The 21,693-nt window shown below is 45.1% G+C and overlaps 1 protein-coding gene across 1 annotated transcript in view; it reads left to right on the plus strand.

Moving 5' to 3' along the window:
* Positions 1 to 21,693, plus strand: part of PYROXD2 (pyridine nucleotide-disulphide oxidoreductase domain 2) — a 118,112-nt gene that overhangs the window by 40,042 nt on the left and 56,377 nt on the right. The window contains exons 7-10 of the mRNA XM_069754005.1: positions 703 to 764; positions 2,395 to 2,492; positions 10,017 to 10,158; positions 10,835 to 10,969. Coding sequence (XP_069610106.1) covers positions 703 to 764; positions 2,395 to 2,492; positions 10,017 to 10,158; positions 10,835 to 10,969 — 437 coding nt within the window. The remainder of the gene's footprint in view (positions 1 to 702; positions 765 to 2,394; positions 2,493 to 10,016; positions 10,159 to 10,834; positions 10,970 to 21,693) is intronic.

A 21,693-nucleotide genomic window follows, 5' to 3' on the forward strand; every position in this document is an offset into this window, starting at 1 on the left:
ATTAGTTTACAGGGTCTGGTCTGGGGTATGTATTAGTTTACAGGGTCTGGTCTGGGGTATGTGTTAGTTTACAGGGTCTGGTCTGGGGTATGTATTAGTTAAGAGGGTCTTGTCTTGGGTCCTTATTAGATTAGAGGGTTTAGGTTTTGGGGAGACTATTAGTTTGGAGGATCTGATTTAGGGTTTTGAATTTGTTTACAGGCTGGTGTGGGGTTTAGAGGGTCTGGTCTGGGACTGTATTAGTTCAGATTGCTTGACCTAGGGGTCTTTATTAGTTTAGAGCGTCTGGTCTGGGGTTTATATTAGTTTAAAGGGTCTAGTCTTGGTTCTGCATAGGTCTGAGGGTTGGTTCAGGGGTCAATATTCATTTATGGACATGATGAGGGGGTCATACACACTGGTTACGATTTAAATGCAGTAAGAGGTGGGGTGCGAGCCCTATATAAATAAATGGGACTTAAGGTAAAAAAATCTCAGCTTCAAATGAGATTGGCTAATATTAGCAATGGGTATGTGTAGCATTGGCTTCCGCATGGGTATTAGTCCCTTTATCTTGTATATGGCAGACAATTCCATAATTTAATATTAGCTATTGATTTTCAGGTTAGCAGTAGTTGTACAGCATTGGTAAATGACAATCACAGAGGTGATATATACATAGATTACCTGGTAACTATTACTTATTCTACTCCCCTACGGTAGGAATTACACTGGGGAGCCAACTTCCGAAATATTACGAAGTCCTTACAGCTCCAATATCCAAGGTAAGCAAACTGAAATGTATATACTGAGTGACATAATATACGAACAGTATCTTACAGAAGTGAGTACACCGTTCACATCTTTTTGATGCAGCCTTTGCTGTACAGTTTGTGGATGAGAACACTAAGGGAATTAAATAGCTGAAAAATGACAATATAAATCCCCCCTTGTCTTTAAAAGTTGGGAGATACGGCATTCTGTGACTGCGCCTGTGCCCCTGATCCTGATAATATTTTTTTATTTTGAGAAAAAAAAATTGCAGCATTCTGCGAGTGGCTCCGGAATTCAGATAACGCGCACCCGTACAAGTCTATGGGTGCGTGTGACACATCCTGAGACCTTCATGACACCGAGGAGGACAAATGGCTAATTGGCCACAATTTGAGCATTTTCACTTATGGTCTAAACTTTTGTTGCCAGCGGTTTAGATAATGCCTGTGTGGTGAGTTATTTAGAGGGCTCATATATCTATATCTATATAGATATGTAAAATATATTACATATAATATATTACATGTAGAATATATTATATGTATAGATACACACATATATATTTACTACTCAGCATAAATGAGTACACCTTTTTGAAAAATAAGTTTTTATTCAATATCTCACTGGGCACAAGAACAATTTCCAACATTTTGACCACTCTGAGTTTCATAGAATATGTTTTTAACCCATAACATGAAATTAAGGTTAATGATATAACTTTCATTACAAATTCTTCAGTTTCGCTCAAATTAGTTGATGCAAAAATGAGTACACCCCACATCAAAACTACTATATCCAGTATTTTATGTGACCTCCATGAGTTTAAAGGACAGCACCAATTCTTCTAGGCCTTGAATGAGAAAGTTGGTGACACATTGCAACATCTATCTTTTGTCATTATCCAGGAACGAGCTCTTTTAGAGCCTGGATTCTACATGTAAAGTGATAACAACTTGTATCTTCAACATTCCCCTTAGGTGTTTGGTTGGGTTCAGATCAGGAGACATTGGGTCACTGAATCACTTTCACACTGGTTTTTTTTTTCAGAAATGCAACAGATGTGAGTTTTGGATGATTGTCGTGTTGGAAAAGTGCTTGTCTGCCAATGTCATGGAGTAATGGCGGCATCTTCTCTCACGCTATAGAGCAGCACATCTGTGAATTCATGATGCCATCAATGACATGTAGCTCCCTAACACCAGCAGCTCATACAGCCCCAAAAAAGGACAATGCCACCACCATGTCTCACTGTAGGCACCGTGCATTTAGAAAAATTAATTTAGAAAAATGCCTGGTACCTACAGTTAGACATGGTGGTGGTGGTGTCCTTATGTGGGGCTTGCATGAGCTGCTGGTATCGTGGGCTACATGTCATTGATGGCATCATGGATTTACAGATGTACTGTTCTAATGTGAAAGAGAAGATGCCGCCATCGCTCATGACAATGATCCTAAAAATGTATCCAAGCTGTACCCACTGCCACAGTCATCAATCACATCACTTCTTTCATCTTCAAATACCCATTTAAAAATGAGAACTGATATTTGATTGGTTGAAACTGTAACTTTGCATCGGACTTTGGAACTTTCTCTGCCTTCATAAAACAAAGTAGTAGCATGGTTGCTTTCTTCTTTTGATAGATTTTGGATGAATGGTTTGAGTCTGAACCTTTGAAGTGTACCTTAGCCACCGATGCGGTGATTGGAGCGATGTCCTGTCCATCCACGCCTGGTAGTGGGTATGTGTGATACATTTTATGGTCTCACTGCCCACCTTCGATCGCTTGCCAAAAAAGTGGTTGAAGCCATAATGCTAAGTAACAAGAGGCAGAACTGCACGTAACCTTATTACAGAAATGTTTTACTATTTTTATTTTAATTAATTAAAATTGTTGGTTCTTAACCAGGAAAAAGGGGACCTATCACTAAATTTGTAATTATTGTACTTGGGGTAAATGCCTCTGTTCTCCTGAATTCGGGGATGTCTTTCTTTTGTTCCTGTCCCTTCTCCATTCCTGGGATATGGCTCTCTCTCTCTCCCCTGTTTATATATATATATATATATATATATATATATATATTTATATATAGTCTTGTTAGCCAAGTGGGGTTGGTCTTCAAGAAGACGCCCACTGAGAAGAGTTGAAGACAACACCCACTTGACTAACAAGGCTAGATTTACCGGTATATACAGGAAAGAGAAGGCCATAACGCGGGAACGGAGAAGGGCAGGAACAAAATAAAAACTATGCCGGATTCAAGAGAAAAGCAGAATTTACACCAGGTAATATATATTCCTTAGATCACGTCCAATATTTCTATACATTTCTATTGGCCTATTTAAATGGGGCCAGTCGTTACCTTTGAACAAGAGCCGGTTGACTACAAGTCTGTCTGTGCTCATTAATGGCCGTGTTGTTGTGAATTCTGTGGCTGAATTCACTCCTGTGGTCACAAGTGGTACTGCAGCTTCTGGGCTTCCTCCCTCAGGTGTTCTGGTGAGCTCGTTGGCTGCTTTGTTATTTAACTCCACCTGATTCTGTCTTCCTTGCTCCTTGTCAATGTTCCAGTGTTGGATCTGAGCTTTGGATCTTTCCTGTGGCCTGCTGCTCTGCTTAGATAAGTGCTTCTTTGCTTTTGTTGCTATTTTGTCTGTCCAGCTTGTCTTTTCGTTTTGCTGGAAGCTCTGAGACGCAAAGGGTGTACCGCCGTGCCGTTAGTTCGGCACGGTGGGTCTTTTTGCCCCCTTTGCGTGGTTTTTTGTTTTAGGGTTTTTTGTAGACTGCAAAGTTCTCTTTGCTATCCTCGCTCTATCTAGAATATCGGGCCTCACTTTGCTGAATCTATTTCATCCCTACGTTTTGTCTTTTCAACTTGCTAACAGTCATTATATGTGGGGGGCTGCCTTTTCCTTTGGGGTATTTCTCTGAGGCAAGCCAGGCTTGTATTTCTATCTTCAGGCTAGTCAGTTCCTCAGGCTGTGCCGAGTTGCATAGGTAGTGTCAGGCGCAATCCACAGCTGCCTTTAGTTGTGTTTAGGATAGGTTCAGGTATTGCGGTCTACAGAGATTCCACGTCTCAGAGCTCGTTCTATTGTTTTTGGGTTATTGTCAGATCACTGTATGTGCTCTGATTGCTGGCACACTGTGTCACTGGATTGCCTACATAACAGTACAAGGAGCCAACCTAATGATTCTCAATAGAGGGAAAAAAGAAGTTCTGACATCATTTTTTTTTCTCAGCTCTGTGTTCAGTCTTTTTTTTTCCCCTAGACATTTGGGTGCTTCAGGACACAGCTGTGGACATGGATATTCAGGGTCTGTGCTCTTCAATGGATAATCTCGTTATAAATGTACAAAAGATTCAAGATATTATTGATCAGAAATCTATGCTAGAACCAAGAATTCCTATTCCTGATTTGTTTTTTGGTGATAGAACTAAGTTTCTGAGCTTCAAAAATAATTGTAAGCTATTTCTGGCCTTGAAACCTCATTCTTCTGGTAATTCAGTTCAACAGGTTTTGATTATTATTTCTTTTTTGCGCGGCGACCCTCAGGACTGGGCATTTTCTCTTGCGCCAGGAGACCCTGCATTGAGTAGTGTCGATGCGTTTTTCCTGGCGCTCGGATTACTGTACGATGAGCCTAATTCAGTGGATCAGGCTGAGAAAAATTTGCTGGCTTTGTGCCAGGGTCAGGATGATATAGAAGTATATTGTCAGAAATTTAGGAAGTTGTCAGTACTCACTCTGTGGAATGAATCTGCGCTGGCAGCTTTGTTCAGAAAGGGTCTCTCTGAGGCTCTTAAGGATGTCATGGTGGGTTTTCCTATGCCTGCTGGTTTGAATGAGTCTATGTCTTTGGCCATTCAGATTGGTCGTTGCTTGCACGAGCGTAAATCTGTGCACCATCTGGCGGTATTGTCTGAGATTAAACCTGAGCCTATGCAGTGCGATAGGACTATGACCAGAGTTGAACGGCAAGAACACAGACGTCTGAATGGGCTGTGTTTCTACTGTGGTGATTCCACTCATGCTATTTCTGATTGTCCTAAGCGCACTAAGCGGTTCGATAGGTCTGCCGTCATTGGTACTGTACAGTCCAAATTCCTTCTGTCCATTACCTTGATATGCTCTTTGTCATCGTATTCTGTCATGGCGTTTGTGGATTCAGGCGCTGCCCTGAATCTGATGGATTTGGATTATGCTAAACGTTGTGGGTTTTTCTTGGAGCCTTTGCGGTGTCCTATTCCGTTGAGAGGAATTGATGCTACGCCTTTGGCCAAGAATAAACCTCAGTACTGGACCCAGCTGACCATCTGCATGGCTCCTGCACATCAGGAAGTTATTCGCTTTCTGGTGCTACATAATCTGCATGATGTGGTCGTGTTGGGGTTGCCATGGCTACAAACCCATAATCCAGTATTGGATTGGAACTCTATGTCGGTGTCCAGCTGGGGTTGTCAGGGGGTACATGGTGATGTTCCATTTTTGTCTATTTCGTCATCCACTCCTTCTGAGGTCCCAGAGTTCTTGTCTGATTATCAGGATGTATTTGAAGAGTCCAAGTCCGATGCCCTACCTCCGCATAGGGATTGTGATTGTGCTATCAATTTGATTCCTGGTAGTAAATTCCCTAAAGGTCGTTTATTTAATTTATCCGTCCCTGAACACGCCGCTATGCGCAGTTATGTGAAGGAATTCCTGGAGAAGGGACATATTCGCCCGTCATCGTCGCCATTAGGAGCAGGGTTCTTTTTTGTAGCCAAGAAGGATGGTTCGCTGAGACCGTGTATTGATTACCGCCTTCTTAATAAGATCACTGTTAAATTTCAGTATCCCTTGCCATTGTTATCTGACTTGTTTGCTCGGATTAAGGGGGCTAGTTGGTTCACTAAGATAGATCTTCGTGGTGCGTATAATCTGGTGAGAATCAGGCAAGGAGATGAATGGAAAACTGCATTTAATACGCCCGAGGGTCATTATGAGTATCTAGTGATGCCATTCGGACTTGCCAATGCTCCATCTGTGTTTCAGTCTTTTATACATGACATCTTCCGTGAGTATCTGGATAAATTCCTGATTGTTTACTTGGATGACATTTTGATCTTCTCAGATGATTGGGAGTCTCATGTGAAGCAGGTCAGAATGGTTTTCCAGGTCCTGCGTGCTAATTCTTTGTTCGTGAAGGGATCAAAGTGTCTCTTCGGTGTGCAGAAAGTTTCATTTTTGGGGTTCATCTTTTCCCCTTCTACTATCGAGATGGATCCGGTTAAGGTCCAAGCCATCCAGGATTGGACTCAGCCAACATCTCTGAAAAGTCTGCAAAAGTTTCTGGGCTTTGCTAATTTTTATCGTCGCTTCATCTGTAATTTTTCTAGCATTGCCAAACCATTGACCGATTTGACCAAGAAGGGTGCTGATTTGGTTAATTGGTCTTCTGCTGCCGTGGAAGCTTTTCAGGAGTTGAAGCGTCGTTTTTGTTCTGCCCCTGTGTTGTGTCAACCAGATGTTTCTCTTCCGTTCCAGGTCGAGGTTGATGCTTCTGAGATTGGAGCAGGGGCGGTTTTGTCACAGAGAGGTTCTGGTTGCTCAGTGTTGAAACCATGTGCTTTCTTTTCCAGGAAGTTTTCTGCTGCTGAGCGTAATTATGATGTGGGCAACCGAGAGTTGCTGGCCATGAAGTGGGCATTCGAGGAGTGGCGTCATTGGCTTGAAGGAGCTAAGCATCGCGTGGTGGTATTGACTGATCATAAGAACCTTACTTATCTCGAGTCTGCCAAGCGCTTGAATCCCAGACAGGCCCGTTGGTCGTTATTTTTTGCTCGCTTCGATTTTGTGATTTCGTACCTTCCGGGCTCTAAAAATGTGAAGGCGGATGCTCTGTCTAGGAGTTTTGTGCCCGACTCTCCGGGTTTATCTGAGCCGGCGAGTATCCTCAAGGAAGGAGTCATTGTGTCTGCCATCTCCCCTGATTTGCGGCGAGTGTTGCAAAAATTTCAGGCGAATAAACCTGATCGTTGTCCGGCGGAGAAACTGTTCGTCCCTGATAGGTGGACTAGTAAAGTTATCTCTGAACTTCATTGTTCGGTGTTGGCTGGTCATCCTGGAATCTTTGGTACCAGAGAGTTAGTGGCTAGATCCTTCTGGTGGCCATCTCTGTCGCGGGATGTACGTACTTTTGTGCAGTCCTGTGGGATTTGTGCTAGGGCTAAGCCCTGCTGTTCACGTGCCAGTGGGTTGCTTTTGCCCTTGCCGGTCCCGAAGAGGCCTTGGACACATATTTCGATGGATTTCATTTCTGACCTTCCCGTTTCTCAAAAGATGTCAGTCATTTGGGTGGTCTGTGATCGCTTTTCTAAAATGGTCCATCTGGTGCCCTTGGTTAAATTGCCTTCCTCCTCTGATTTGGTGCCTTTGTTCTTCCAGCATGTGGTTCGTTTGCATGGCATTCCTGAGAATATTGTTTCTGACAGAGGTTCCCAGTTTGTTTCAAGGTTCTGGCGAGCCTTTTGTGGTAGGATGGGCATTGACCTATCTTTTTCCTCGGCTTTCCATCCTCAGACTAATGGCCAGACCGAACGAACCAATCAGACCTTGGAAACATATCTGAGATGTTTTGTTTCTGCAGACCAGGATGATTGGGTGTCCTTTTTGCCGTTGGCTGAGTTCGCCCTTAATAATCGGGTCAGCTCGGCTACCTTGGTCTCTCCATTTTTCTGCAATTCTGGGTTCCATCCTCGTTTCTCTTCAGGACAGGTTGAGTCTTCAGACTGTCCTGGTGTGGATTCTGTGGTGGACAGGTTGCAGCAGATCTGGACTCAGGTAGTGGACAATTTGACCTTGTCCCAGGAGAAGGCTCAACTTTTCGCTAATCGCAGACGCCGTGTGGGTCCCCGACTTCGTGTTGGGGATCTGGTTTGGTTATCTTCTCGTCATATTCCTATGAAGGTTTCCTCTCCTAAATTTAAACCTCGTTTAATTGGTCCGTATAGGATTTCTGAGATTCTCAATCCTGTGTCCTTTCGTCTGACCCTCCCGGACTCCTTTTCCATACATAATGTATTCCATAGGTCGTTGTTGCGGAGATACGTGGCACCTATGGTTCCATCTGTTGAGCCTCCTGCCCCGGTTTTGGTGGAGGGGGAATTGGAGTATATTGTGGAGAAAATTTTGCATTATCGTGTCTCTAGATGGAAACTCCAGTATCTGGTTAAATGGAAGGGTTATGCTCAGGAAGATAATTCCTGGGTTTTTGCCTCTGATGTCCATGCTCCAGATCTTGTTCGTGCCTTTCATGTGGCTCATCCTGGTCGGCCTGGGGGCTCTGGTGAGGGTTCGGTGACCCCTCCTCAAGGGGGGGGTACTGTTGTGAATTCTGTGGCTGAATTCACTCCTGTGGTCACAAGTGGTACTGCAGCTTCTGGGCTTCCTCCCTCAGGTGCTCTGGTGAGCTCATTGGCTGCTTTGTTATTTAACTCCACCTGATTCTGTCTTCCTTGCTCTTTGTCAATGTTCCAGTGTTGGATCTGAGCTTTGGATCTTTCCTGTGGCCTGCTGCTCTGCTTAGATAAGTGCTTCTTTGCTTTTGTTGCTATTTTGTCTGTCCAGCTTGTCTTTTCGTTTTGCTGGAAGCTCTGAGACGCAAAGGGTGTACCGCCGTGCCGTTAGTTCGGCACGGTGGGACTTTTTGCCCCCTTTGCGTGGTTTTTTGTTTTAGGGTTTTTTTGTAGACTGCAAAGTTCTCTTTGCTATCCTCGCTCTATCTAGAATATCGGGCCTCACTTTGCTGAATCTATTTCATCCCTACGTTTTGTCTTTTCCTCTTGCTAACAGTCATTATATGTGGGGGGCTGCCTTTTCCTTTGGGGTATTTCTCTGAGGCAAGCCAGGCTTGTATTTCTATCTTCAGGCTAGTCAGTTCCTCAGGCTGTGCCGAGTTGCATAGGTAGTGTCAGGCGCAATCCACAGCTGCCTTTAGTTGTGTTTAGGATAGGTTCAGGTATTGCGGTCTACAGAGATTCCACGTCTCAGAGCTCGTTCTATTGTTTTTGGGTTATTGTCAGATCACTGTATGTGCTCTGATTGCTGGCACACTGTGTCACTGGATTGCCATCATAACACCGTGTGTTACAGAACCCCCAGCACCAAGAATATGTTATGCAGTATATATTATGTATAATAGGTTCCATGTGAAATGCATCAGTCCACAGGCTGCGCCCCTGGGCAGAGAGGACACGATATCCCCCTTCTGTCCTCCCCCACCTTTGTAATTCCCACAGTAAATATCAGCAGGCTCCGGCCCCCTGCGGCTATTGTAATGTATGTCTGGCCTGCTTTTTCTATTGGCCTGCCCTGTGTATCTGTGTTATATATTCTGTGTGCTGTGAATAAAGTGAGTTCTTTTAGACTGGAAATACGAGGAGTAGCAGTCAGCTTTTATATGCTCTCATGTAATCAAGGAATTCCAGCCAGCGTCCTTCATTCAGAATCCAGCAAAAGCAGAGTGGACCTCCTGAAACACGGGGGGTGCTGAAAGAGGTACTACAGCACAGTAGACCCCGTTACACCGTGTGTCCATGGTTCTGTATAGGGAGTGAACAATGATTAATACGATCATTCTGACCCCACACAGGGTGTATGCAGCACATCCTCTGTTTACCCGAGCCAGTTTGCTACCGATTAGTTCGTGCATGTCGGCCATTAAATCATCAGAATGAGCGTCTTGCTCCTTCCAGTTCTGATGATAGGGAATGACCGCTCTTATAAACCCTCGTCTGCGTCTGTAAAAAACACTTTCATTCCATTGTTTAACAAGGAGAGTTTTGCTTGTAGCCCTCAAAGCAAAGCAAAGTGGTCCTGAATAACTGCAAAAAGTCCCTAAGTTTAGATTTATACATTCTGTATATAAGTCCTATAGGTGGGCATATACTGTCAATGAGAAACCAAGCTACAGTAAATATGCCACAATTCTTAGTTAATTTTCCCCAAAAACCTGACGTACCTCGCACCACATTTATTATGCATTTATGACACTTTTTCTGATTTGCTCATTGAGAAGTATGGCTATCAAAAATGTGTTGTGACTTTGGAGTAGGGTGTGAGTTGCGACACTGTGCACCCAATTTGTGCCATAATTTTTGCACCGATTGCCATCGCAGAAGGGTGTGATCTTAGGCTAAAGAATCCAAAAAAATGTATGAAGCGACAAGAACTACTCTGCCCTAAATTGATGTTACGCCTTTCTGTTGTCGTGCTTTTATAGGTATGTTTTACTCCATCACGTCATGGGAGAATTGGAAGGGAAGAAAGGATCGTGGGGCTACGTGGAAGGAGGAATGGGCACGCTCTCCAATGCCATCGCCAAAGCTGCGGATGAATCAGGGGCTGAAATTTACACAGAAAAGGTACGTCTGTATACTGATCGTTAAGGGGGTTATCCACTTTTTAGACAACTTCTTCCTAAATGCTGTATTCCCGTTTAAAAAAAAAAAAGGTCTTCCAGCGCTCGCATGACATTGTTTTGCCACGAGAACGCTGCAGCCAATCAACAGTTGCAGCATTCACATTCACCTCAGACAAAACCTGAGTGTCTGGGGGAGGTGTGAGCGCTGCAGTCCATTACCGGCCGCTGATTGGCTACAGTACTTATGGGGCATAACAATGTCATGCAAGGGCCGGAACAACATCTCATGAACATTTTTGGTGGCAGATACCCAATAATTGGATATTCATGACTTACCTTTAAGGGGCTGCCCGGCATAGGGATTTTATTAGCTATGATGGGTCATCAATAGCAGACCCGCGCATGTCCGACACGCAGACCCCTTGACAATCAGTGGCTTTTTGGAGCGGCTGAGGAAAGCTCCAGTCAACATGAACATCTGCTGCCATCTTCAAACAGCTGCCGAGGCAAAAAGCAGCGGACTGGTGGGAGCAACGGGTGTCAGACTTCCCCCAATCTGCTATTGACTATCTATTCTGTAGATAGGTCATTCAATTCTACGCCTAGGACAACCCCTTTAAGGCTGGGCCATCCATATAATAGTCTTTTACTGCATTATGTTTCTTTTTTTAATACAGGCAGTGGAGCAGATCCTGGTGGACGACAAAGGAAAGGCTGCTGGCGTAGTCCTACAGGATGGAACAGAAATACACAGTAGGGTGGTCCTCTCCAATGCTACACCTCACCTCACATTTCTAAGTATGACGCCAAAGGTAAGTAAGATCACCTGGATATAAGGGCTCAGTGAGGTTTTATATCAATCGTCGTCAACCAGCGGGTTGTCTACCGGGGGCGTAACTATGGTGGGTACAGGAGTTTTGGCCACACTAGGGTCCTGGACCCTAGAGGAACCCAAAAGGTCCTTTTGACCCATATGAGAAGACCAACACTATTAAAAAACCTTAATAGTCGGGGGCCTTGTTGGAGATTTTACATTAGGGCCACAAGCTTGAAGATACGCCACTATTGACTTCTATCAGAAAGATCGAACTTCCATATGGTCTTGATAGCTTGTGACCTCCAGCGCCTGCTAGAAGCCTTACAGATGAGAAACCACAGATTGCAGACCTTCTTTGATTCCATCTATAAGATATTGACCTCCTGGCCAGCAAGTGCAATTCCCTTATCCCATTAGGGCTAATTAGAGCATTGTTTTGAGGCCATTTCACAATATATCCCATCACATAGTGGGAAAGGACTGCTGAGCGGCACCTTCTTTCTAAGGCTACATTCACATTTGCGTTGTTGGGCGTTGTGTTGGCGAAGCAACGCACAACGCATGCAAAACGCATGCAAAAACGCATTGTTTTGTGACGCATGCGTCCATTTTTGGCCGATTTTGGACGCAAAAAAAATGCAACTTGCTGCGTCCTCTGCGCCCTGACGCTTGCGCCAAAAAAGACGCATGCATCACAAAACGCAAGACAACGCATGTCAATGCGCCCCCATGTTAAATAAAGGGGCGCATGACGCATGCGTCGCCGCGGTTGCGCCCGACGCACCGCAAATGTGAACGTAGCCTAATAGGCTCCTTTGTAACTACAGTGGCATGTAAAAGTTAGGGCACCCTTGGTCAAAATTATTGTCGTTGTGAACAGCTAAATAAGTTGCAGATGAAATGATCTCTAAAAGAGCTAAAGTTAAAGATGACACATTTCCTTTGTATTTTAGGCAAAAGAAAAAAATATATATATATATATTGTCATATTTTACATTTTAAAAATTACAAAAAGGAAAATGGGCCAATGCAAAAGTTTGGGCACCCTTGGAGATTTGTGTGCTCAGATAAGTTTGACAAAGGTTTCAGACCTTAATTATCCTGTTAGGGTGATGGCTTGTTCACTATCACTGTTAGGAAAGGCCAGGTGATGCAAATTTCCCAGATTTATAAAAACCCAGCCTCCTCTAACCTTGTGCCAAAAAACTGCAGCCATGGGTTCTTCTAAGCAGCTGACTAGCAGTCTGAAAATGGTGGGTGCCCACAGAGCAGGAGAAGGCTATAAGAAGATAGAAAAGCATTTTCAAGTTGCCCTTTCCTCAGTTCAAAATGTAATTAAGAAATGGCAGTTACCAGGAACAGTGGAGGTCAAGATAAGGTCTGGAAGACCAAGCAAAATTTCAGTGAGAGCTATTGGTAGGATTGCTAAAAAGGCAAATCAGAACCCCTGCTTGACTGCAAAAAAACTTTGAAAAATTTAGCAGACAAGGTGTTGTTGTACATTGTTTACTGTTCAGAGACATCTGCACAAATATGGCCTTCTTGGAAGAGTCGTCTTGCGTCCTCACCATAAAACTCAGCATCAAAAGGAAGCAACTCTTTGGCCACAATGATCAAAGGTATGTGTGGAGGAAATAGGGCATGGAATTTCAGGAAAAGAATGTCTCACCAACCGTGAATCATGGGGGAGTGGATCAATCATGCTTTGGGGTTGTGCTGCAGCCAATGGCACGGGTAGAGGGAAGAATTGATTCAATTAAATTTCAACAAATTCTTGGTGCAAACTTGGTGCAAACATAACACCATCTGTAAAAAAGCTGAAGTTGAAAAAGAGGATGGCTTCTACAAATGGATAATGATCCTAAACACACATCAAAATACACAAAAGACGACCTCCAAAGGGTCAAGCTGAAGGTTTTACAATGGCCCTCACAGTCCCCTGATCTGAACATCATTGAAAATCTGTGGCTAGACTTCAAAATAGCAGTGCGTGGAAGATGACCCAGAAATCTCACAGAACTGGAAGAATCTTCCAAGGAAGAATGGATGAAAATTTCTTAAAGAAGAATTGAAAGACTGTTGGTTGGCAGCAAAAAGCATTTACAAGCTGTGACAGTATATATGTTTTTGTCCTAAAATACAAAGGGAATGTGTCATCTTTAACTTTAGGCCTTTTAGAGATCATTTCATCTCGAACTTGCTTAACTGTTCACAAGAACAGTAATTTCAACCGGGGGTGCCCAAACTTTTGCATGTCACTGTACATGGTCAGCCTCTATAGTAACAACGCCTTTGTCACGACACTCATGGGTTTAATCGCAGGATTGATGGCGCTCTGCTGCTGCACTGACTCTCGATGACAGTGTCCACGTAATACAGTGCCAGAAAAATGATGAAGGTCCCCCAGCCTGGCAATTTCTCTGCACCACACGATTGTTCATGATTGACAGATTCGCTCATCAAATTTATTCAATGGGGAATGTGCATTATTATGATCTGATGTCTTTCCAGACCACGGAGCATAATAAACATAGGTAAAAGAAAATAAACAAAAATATACAGAACATGCGCAGTGCTTACAAGCTCTTTTCCTTTGAGCTTGTAAACTCTATTTTGAAGCTATCAGGATCGCTGGAGCGCGCTGTTACCTCCTAATATTTGTCCAGCCTCAGCGCTGTCCTTACAAGTTAGACAGCAGCGGTGGTCGGACTCCTAAGTAACAAGCTGTAAACAAAAGCAAAGTGTTAATATCTCAAGAATGGCTGCAAATTTTAATAAGCAGCAAATTGCAAAAGTACTCGTTTTTACACGAACTATCCAACAATGTCCATCTGTGAAGATGGGAATAACCCTTTAGGCACTTGCCAGGCCCCAGACCACCCACAGGACATCTGGGGTGACTGTGAATTCTCACTTTCCTGGCACTAATATTAGTTTAAAGGCAGAAAAGAGTTGACAGATTCCAATGAACAAGACCAGAAACAGAAAAGTGAGAGTAGAACCAAGTACAGGACTCATCTTGTAGGAAATGTGACGGCAGCAGATTTTACGTTTCCATCTTTAATTGTCGCCTGGAGGTTTTCTTACATTACAAGTACATTTTATATACATTTCAATTACAGTTCAGCCGTCCAGAATCCCATTAACGCCTGATTGATAATGTTTCTAAAAATGCAATGAAGGGCTAAAATCCAATGCTATTGTCCAATGCCATACACAGCGGGGCAGAGGTGGCCCATAGCACGGATCAGTCTCGCCCCCATTATAGTGCCAACCAGGGCGCAAGAGCTGGTGGTGGTATTCCTCTCTAGAACCTTCCACAATCTCCCACTTATGTACTGCAGTGACTCAACCATGGTTTAGGCTCTTCTGCCCGTTTATTCCCGGTGTTCACAGGGGTCCCAAATGTCAGATCCTACAGACCCCACATCGATGACTTGTCCTTGACGTATGCCCTTTTGTGCCCAGTCAGGCTGTAAGACGTAGGTTGAGGAGTCTATTAGTCCGTTTGCACTGGATTCCTGTTTTTGATATGTGTCTGTGGTAGCGATATTGCAGTTATATTGTAAGCGGCATTTTATTTAATCGCAGTTATGGCAGAACAGAATTACACCAGCAGATCTGACTCCTGGGATCGGCACAAGCGGCTCCTAATGCTCCGAGCAGCGAGATAATGATGTTAGATTCCTCATCTAATGAACAATCAGGATGGCATCTGCCATAAACGTCTCCTTGCACACAAGCGCAGGGATAAATGGCAGGACAAGTCTTCAAGAACGGCAGCAAAAAGACCAGTGTCATCTCTATACAGCTGACTAGTGCTGTCTTTATTAGTCTGACTAGTGCTGTCTGTATGATGCTGACTAGTGCCATTTCTGTGATGCTGACTGTTGTGAATTCTGTGGTCAAGCTCCCTCCTGTGATCATGAGTGGTACTTCGGCTGGTTCTGTCTATGTGCTTCCTCTGGTGGATGTGAGTGGGGCTGCGGCTTCTGAGTTTCCTTCCTCAGGTGACGAGGTTAAGTCGTTAGGTGCTGCTCCATTTAACTCCACCTAGTTCTTTGTTCCTGGCCTCCAGTCAATGTTCCAGTATTGGTCTTGCTTTCTCTTGGATCGTTCTTGTGGCCTGTCTGCCCTGCATAAGCTAAGTTTTGCTTGTGTTACTTTTGTTTGCTATATTTTCTGTCCAGCTTGCTATATTGGTTTTTCTTGCTTGCTGGAAGCTCTGAGACGCAGAGGGAGCACCTCCGTACCGTTAGTCGGTGCGGAGGGTCTTTTTGCCCCCTCTGCGTGGTTGTTTGTAGGTTTTTGTGCTGACCGCAAAGCTATCTTTCCTATCCTCGGTCTATTCAGTAAGTCGGGCCTCACTTTGCTAAAATCTAGTTCATCTCTGTGTTTGTATTTTCATCTTAACTCACAGTCATTATATGTGGGGGGTTGCCTTTTCCTTTGGGGAATTTCTCTGAGGCAAGGTAGGCTTATTTTTCTGTCTTCAGGGCTAGCTAGTTTCTCAGGCTGTGCCGAGTTGCATAGGGAGCGTTAGGCGCAATCCACGGCTACCTCTAGTGTGGTATGATAGGATTAGGGATTGCGATCTGCAGAGTTCCCACGTCTCAGAGCTCGTCCTATGTTAGTAACTATCAGGTCACTTTGTGTGCTCTTAACCACTAGGTCCATTGTGGTTCTGAATCACCTGTTCATAACAGTACTGGAGGCCCAAAGTACTAATGCTTCTCAATAGAGGGAAAAGAGAAGTTCTGAGATTATTTTTTTTTCTCTGTACTGTGTTTTGTCTTTCTTTTCCCCTAGACATTTGGGTGGTTCAGGACACAGGTGTAGTGATGGACATTAAAGATCTGTCTTCTTGTGTGGACCATCTCACTGCAAGAGTACAAAATATTCAAGACTTTGTGGTTCAGAATTCTATGTTAGAGCCAAGAATTCCTATTCCTGATTTGTTTTCTGGAGATAGAGTTAAGTTTCTGAGTTTTAAGAATAATTGTAAACTGTTTCTGGCTTTGAAACCCCGCTCCTCTGGTGACCCAGTTCAACAAGTTAAGATCATTATTTCTTTATTATGTGGCGACCCTCAAGACTGGGCATTTTCCCTTGCGCCAGGAGATCCTGCATTATGTAATATTGATGCGTTTTTTCTGGCGCTCGGATTGCTGTATGATGAACCTAATTCAGTGGATCAGGCAGAGAAAAGTTTGCTGGCTCTGTCTCAGGGTCAGGATGAGGTAGAGATATATTGTCAGAAGTTTAGGAAGTGGTCTGTGCTCACTCAATGGAATGAATGTGCGCTGGCAGAAATTTTCAGAAAAGGTCTCTCTGAAGACCTTAAGGATGTTATGGTGGGATTTCCTATGCCTGCTGGTCTGAATGAGTCTATGTCTTTGGCCATTCAGATCGGTCGACGCTTGCGTGAGCGTCAAACTGTGCACCATTTGGCGGTATTATCTGAGCATGGACCTGAGCCTATGCAGTGCGATAGGACTTTGACCAGAGCTGAATGGCAAGAACACAGACGTCAAAATGGGCTGTGTTTTTACTGTGGTGATTCCACTCATGCTATCTCCGATTGTCCTAAGCGCACTAAGCGGTTCGCTAGGTCTGCCACCATTGGTACGGTACAGTCGAAATTTCTTTTGTCCATTACTTTGATCTGTTCTTTGTCATTCTATTCTGTCATGGCATTTGTGGATTCAGGCGCTGCCCTGAATTTGATGGACTTGGAGTTTGCCAGGCGCTGTGGGTTTTTCTTGGAGCCCTTGCAGTATCCTATTCCATTGAGAGGAATTGATGCTACGCCTTTGGCCAAGAATAAGCCTCAGTACTGGACCCAGCTGACCATGTGCATGGCTCCTGCGCATCAGGAGGATATTCGCTTTTTGGTGTTGCATAATCTGCATGATGTGGTCGTGTTGGGGTTGCCATGGCTACAAGTCCATAACCCAGTATTGGATTGGAAATCAATGTATGTGTCCAGCTGGGGTTGTCAGGGGGTACATGGTGATGTTCCTTTTCTGTCTATTTCATCATCCACCCCTTCTGAGGTCCCAGAGTTCTTGTCAGATTACCGGGATGTATTTGATGAGCCCAAGTCCAGTGCCCTACCTCCGCATAGGGATTGTGATTGTGCTATCGATTTGATTCCTGGTAGTAAGTTTCCTAAGGGTCGACTGTTTAATTTGTCTGTGCCTGAGCACGCCGCCATGCGGAGTTACGTAAAGGAATCCTTGGAGAAGGGTCATATTCGCCCGTCGTCGTCGCCATTGGGAGCAGGGTTCTTTTTTGTGGCCAAGAAGGATGGTTCGCTGAGACCTTGTATTGATTACCGCCTTCTAAATAAAATCACGGTCAAATTTCAGTACTCCTTGCCGCTGCTGTCTGATTTGTTTGCTCGGATTAAGGGGGCTATTTGGTTCACCAAGATAGATCTTCGTGGTGCGTATAATCTTGTGCGTATTAAACAGGGCGATGAATGGAAAACAGCATTTAATACGCCCGAGGGCCATTTTGAGTACCTGGTTAAGTGGAAGGGTTATGGTCAGGAAGATAATTCCTGGGTCTTTGCCTCTGATGTTCATGCTGCCGATCTGGTTCGTGCCTTTCATTTGGCTCATCCTGGTCGGCCTGGGGGCTCTGGTGAGGGTTCGGTGACCCCTCCTCAAGGGGGGGGGGGGTACTGTTGTGAATTCTGTGGTCAAGCTCCCTCCTGTGGTCATGAGTGGTACTTCGGCTGGTTCTGTCTATGTGCTTCCTCTGGTGGATGTGAGTGGGGCTGCGGCTTCTGAGTTTCCTTCCTCAGGTGACGAGGTTAAGTCGTTAGGTGCTGCTCTATTTAACTCCACCTAGTTCTTTGTTCCTGGCCTCCAGTCAATGTTCCAGTATTGGTCTTGCTTTCTCTTGGATCGTTCTTGTGGCCTGTCTGCCCTGCATAAGCTAAGTTTTGCTTGTGTTACTTTTGTTTGCTATATTTTCTGTCCAGCTTGCTATATTGGTTTTTCTTGCTTGCTGGAAGCTCTGAGACGCAGAGGGAGCACCTCTGTACCGTTAGTCGGTGCGGAGGGTCTTTTTGCCCCCTCTGCGTGGTTGTTTGTAGGTTTTTGTGCTGACCGCAAAGCTATCTTTCCTATCCTCGGTCTATTCAGTAAGTCGGGCCTCACTTTGCTAAAATCTAGTTCATCTCTGTGTTTGTATTTTCATCTTAACTCACAGTCATTATATGTGGGGGGCTGCCTTTTCCTTTGGGGAATTTCTCTGAGGCAAGGTAGGCTTATTTTTCTGTCTTCAGGGCTAGCTAGTTTCTCAGGCTGTGCCGAGTTGCATAGGGAGCGTTAGGCGCAATCCACGGCTACCTCTAGTGTGGTATGATAGGATTAGGGATTGCGGTCAGCAGAGTTCCCACGTCTCAGAGCTCGTCCTATGTTAGTAACTATCAGGTCACTTTGTGTGCTCTTAACCACTAGGTCCATTGTGGTTCTGAATCACCTGTTCATAACAGCTGACTAGTGATGCCTGTATGATGCTGACTAGCGCCATCTGTGTGATGCTGACTAGTGCTGCCTGTATGATGCCAAAAAGTGCTGTCTGTATAATGCTGACTAGTGCTGCCTCGGATGCTGACTAGTACTGTCTCTATGATGCAGACTAGTGTTGTCTCTGTGATGCTGACTAGTGTTGTCTCTGTGATGCTGACTAGAACTGTCTCTGTGATGCTTACTAGTGCTCTCTTATGTTGACTAGTGCTGTCTCTATGATGCTGACTAGTGCTGTCTCTGTGATGCCGACTAGTGTTGTCTCTGTGATGCTGACTAGTGCTGTCTCTGTGATGCTGACTAGCAATGCCTGTATGATGCTGACTAGTGCTGTCTCTAGTGCTGACTAGTGCCATCTCTATGATGCTGACTAGTGCTGTCTCTATGATGCTGACTAGTGCTGTCTCTGAGATGCCGACTAGTGCTGTCTCTGTGATGCTGACTAGTGCTGTCTCTGTGATGCTGACTAGTGCTGTCTCTGTGATGCTGACTAGTAATGCCTGTATGATTCTGACTAGTGCTATCTCTGATGCTGACTAGTGCCATCTCTATGATGCTGACTAGTGCTGTCTCTATGATGCTGACTAGTGCTGTCTCTATGATGCTGACTAGTGCTGTCTCTGAGATGCCGACTAGTGCTGTCTCTGTGATGCTGACTGGTACTATCTCTGTGATGCCGACTAGTGCTGTCTCTGTGATGCTGACTAGTGCTGCCTGTATAATGCTGACTAGTGCTGACTAGTACTGTCTCTATGATGCTGACTAGTGTTGTCTCTGTGATGCTTACTAGTGCTCTCTTATGTTGACTAGTGCTGTCTGTGTGATGCTGACTAGTGCTGTCTGTGTGATGCTGACTAGTGCTGTCTCTTATGATGACTAGTGCTGTCTCTGTGATGCTGACTAGTGCTGTCTGTATGATGCTGACTAGTGCCATCTGTGATGCTGACTAGTGCTGTCTGTATGATGCTGGCTAGTGCTGTCTGTGTGATGCTGACTAGTGCCATCTCTGTGATGCTGACAAGTGCTGTCTGTATGATGCTGACTAGTGCTGCCTCGGATGCTGATGAGTACTGTCTCTATGATGCTGACTAGTGTTGTCTCTGTGATGCTGACTAGAACTGTCTCTGTGATGCTTACTAGTGCTCTCTTATGTTGACTACTGTTGTCTCTGTGATGCTGACTAGTGCTGTCTCTCTTATGATGACTAGTGCTGTCTCTGTGATGCTGACTAGTGCTGTCTCTATACAGATGTCAAGTGCTGTCTCTGTGATGCTGACTAGTGCTGTCTCTATGATGCTGACTAGTGCTGTCTCTATACAGATGTCAAGTGCTGTCTCTGTGATGCTGACTAGTGCTGTCTCTGTGATGCTGACTAGTGCTGTCTCTGTGATGCTGACTAGTGCTGTCTCTGGGATGCTGACTAGTGCTGTTTCTGTGATGCTGACTAGTGCTGCCTCTATGATGCTGACTAGTGCTGTCTCTGTGATGCTGACTAGTGCTGTCTCTGTGATGCTGACTAGTGCTTTCTCTATACAGATGACTAGTGCTGTCTCTGTGATGCTGATGTGGCGCCCCAGGGTCCTTGTCATCACAGTGGTATTGCTTTCCTCCCGGGGAGAGTGATGTTACGTTCGGAGGCAAGGAAGGATAACTGCATCCAGGTATCAGAAACATGCAACACATTCATACTCTAGGCCACCAGGGGAGCTTTTGATCCTATTTACTAGGTGACTCCCCATATATAACTGGTAGCCTGTAGGGAAAGTTAGTCAGTCCTTCAGGGAAGCTGTTCCTGGCGGGAGCGAGTTCCTGTCAGAGGACAGAGGAGCGGGTCCACGGAGCTGTGCATGCCCTAAGAGCTGCAGCTCCCAGAAAGAGACATTTTGAAAGCAGAATTGTATTGCAGCGAGCGTGAAGGAAAGCAAAGCACAGGAGAGGATACCAGAAGGGGACCAGCCAGGAGTAGGCTGCTTCCTTCTGAGGCGCAGATAACCGGTAGCCGGAACACCGAGGTAGTAAGGACCTCTACGCCTTACTTCAAAGACCGGCAGGACAGCTAACTGCATGTTACCTGTCCGCACCTTCACCCAGGTGGCATGGTGGCACCCCTCAGAGGCCGGGGCATGCTAGAGTCCCTATAAACCGCCTCAAGCCACCAGTCATACGGGTTTTGTCCTATCCGACTACGGGGGACACAGAGAGAGAGAGAGACACAACATCTGTGAGGACCTTATTTGAAGCTTATGCAGTAAATGACTACACCACTACAGGGCAAGGGAAGGCTATTGATTTCCACCTGGACAAGGGGACTCTGGACTTGCCTCCAAACCGGTCGGACTCTGCCTGCCCTGGGGTCTGGTGCTCTGGACTGTGGATGCTGAAGTCTTCAGTATAGGTAAAGAGACTGCAACCTTGTGTCCTCGTTCTTCACTGCACCTCTCACCATTCTACCATCTACACACTGGGAAGCCCTGGGGATATACTTCACCTGTGGGAAGGTATATCATCTAGCTGCCATAACATCACACCAGCGGACCCCTTAAAGCAGCGTCGGTCACCCTGACCGAATACCACAGGTGGCGTCACGAACATAAACTTTATCCCTTTAAAGACCTTCCCCTTTTATACGGATGTCCCAGGGACACGGACCGGGTCACAGCCACCGTGACATCCCCCTGTGAACCGCAGGACCCGGTACCGAGTACCCCCTTGCCCTGATGGGGCACTCCACTGACTAGTGCTGTCTCTCTTATGATGACTAGTGCTGTCTCTATGATGCTGACTAGTGCTGTCTCTGTGATGCTGACTAGTGCTCTCTCTGTGATGCTGACTAGTGCTGTCTGTATGATACTGACAAGTGCTGTCTGTATGATGATGACTAGTACTGCCTCTGTGATGCTGACTAGTGCTGTCTATGTGATGCTGACTAGTGCTGTCTCTTATGATGACTAGTGTTGTCTCTGTGATGCTGACTCATACTGTCTCTGTGATGCTGTCTAGTGCTGTCTCTGTGATGCTGACTTGTACGGTCTCTGTGATGCTGACTAGTGCTGTCTCTGTGATGCTGACTAGTACTGTCTCTGTGATGCTGACTAGTGCTGTCTCTGTGATGCTGACTAGTGCTGTCTCTGTGATGCTGACTAGTGCTGTCTCTTATGATGACTAGTGTTGTCTCTGT

Source organism: Ranitomeya imitator, chromosome 2, assembly GCF_032444005.1.
Source record: "Ranitomeya imitator isolate aRanImi1 chromosome 2, aRanImi1.pri, whole genome shotgun sequence".
Classification (NCBI taxonomy): domain Eukaryota; kingdom Metazoa; phylum Chordata; class Amphibia; order Anura; family Dendrobatidae; genus Ranitomeya; species Ranitomeya imitator.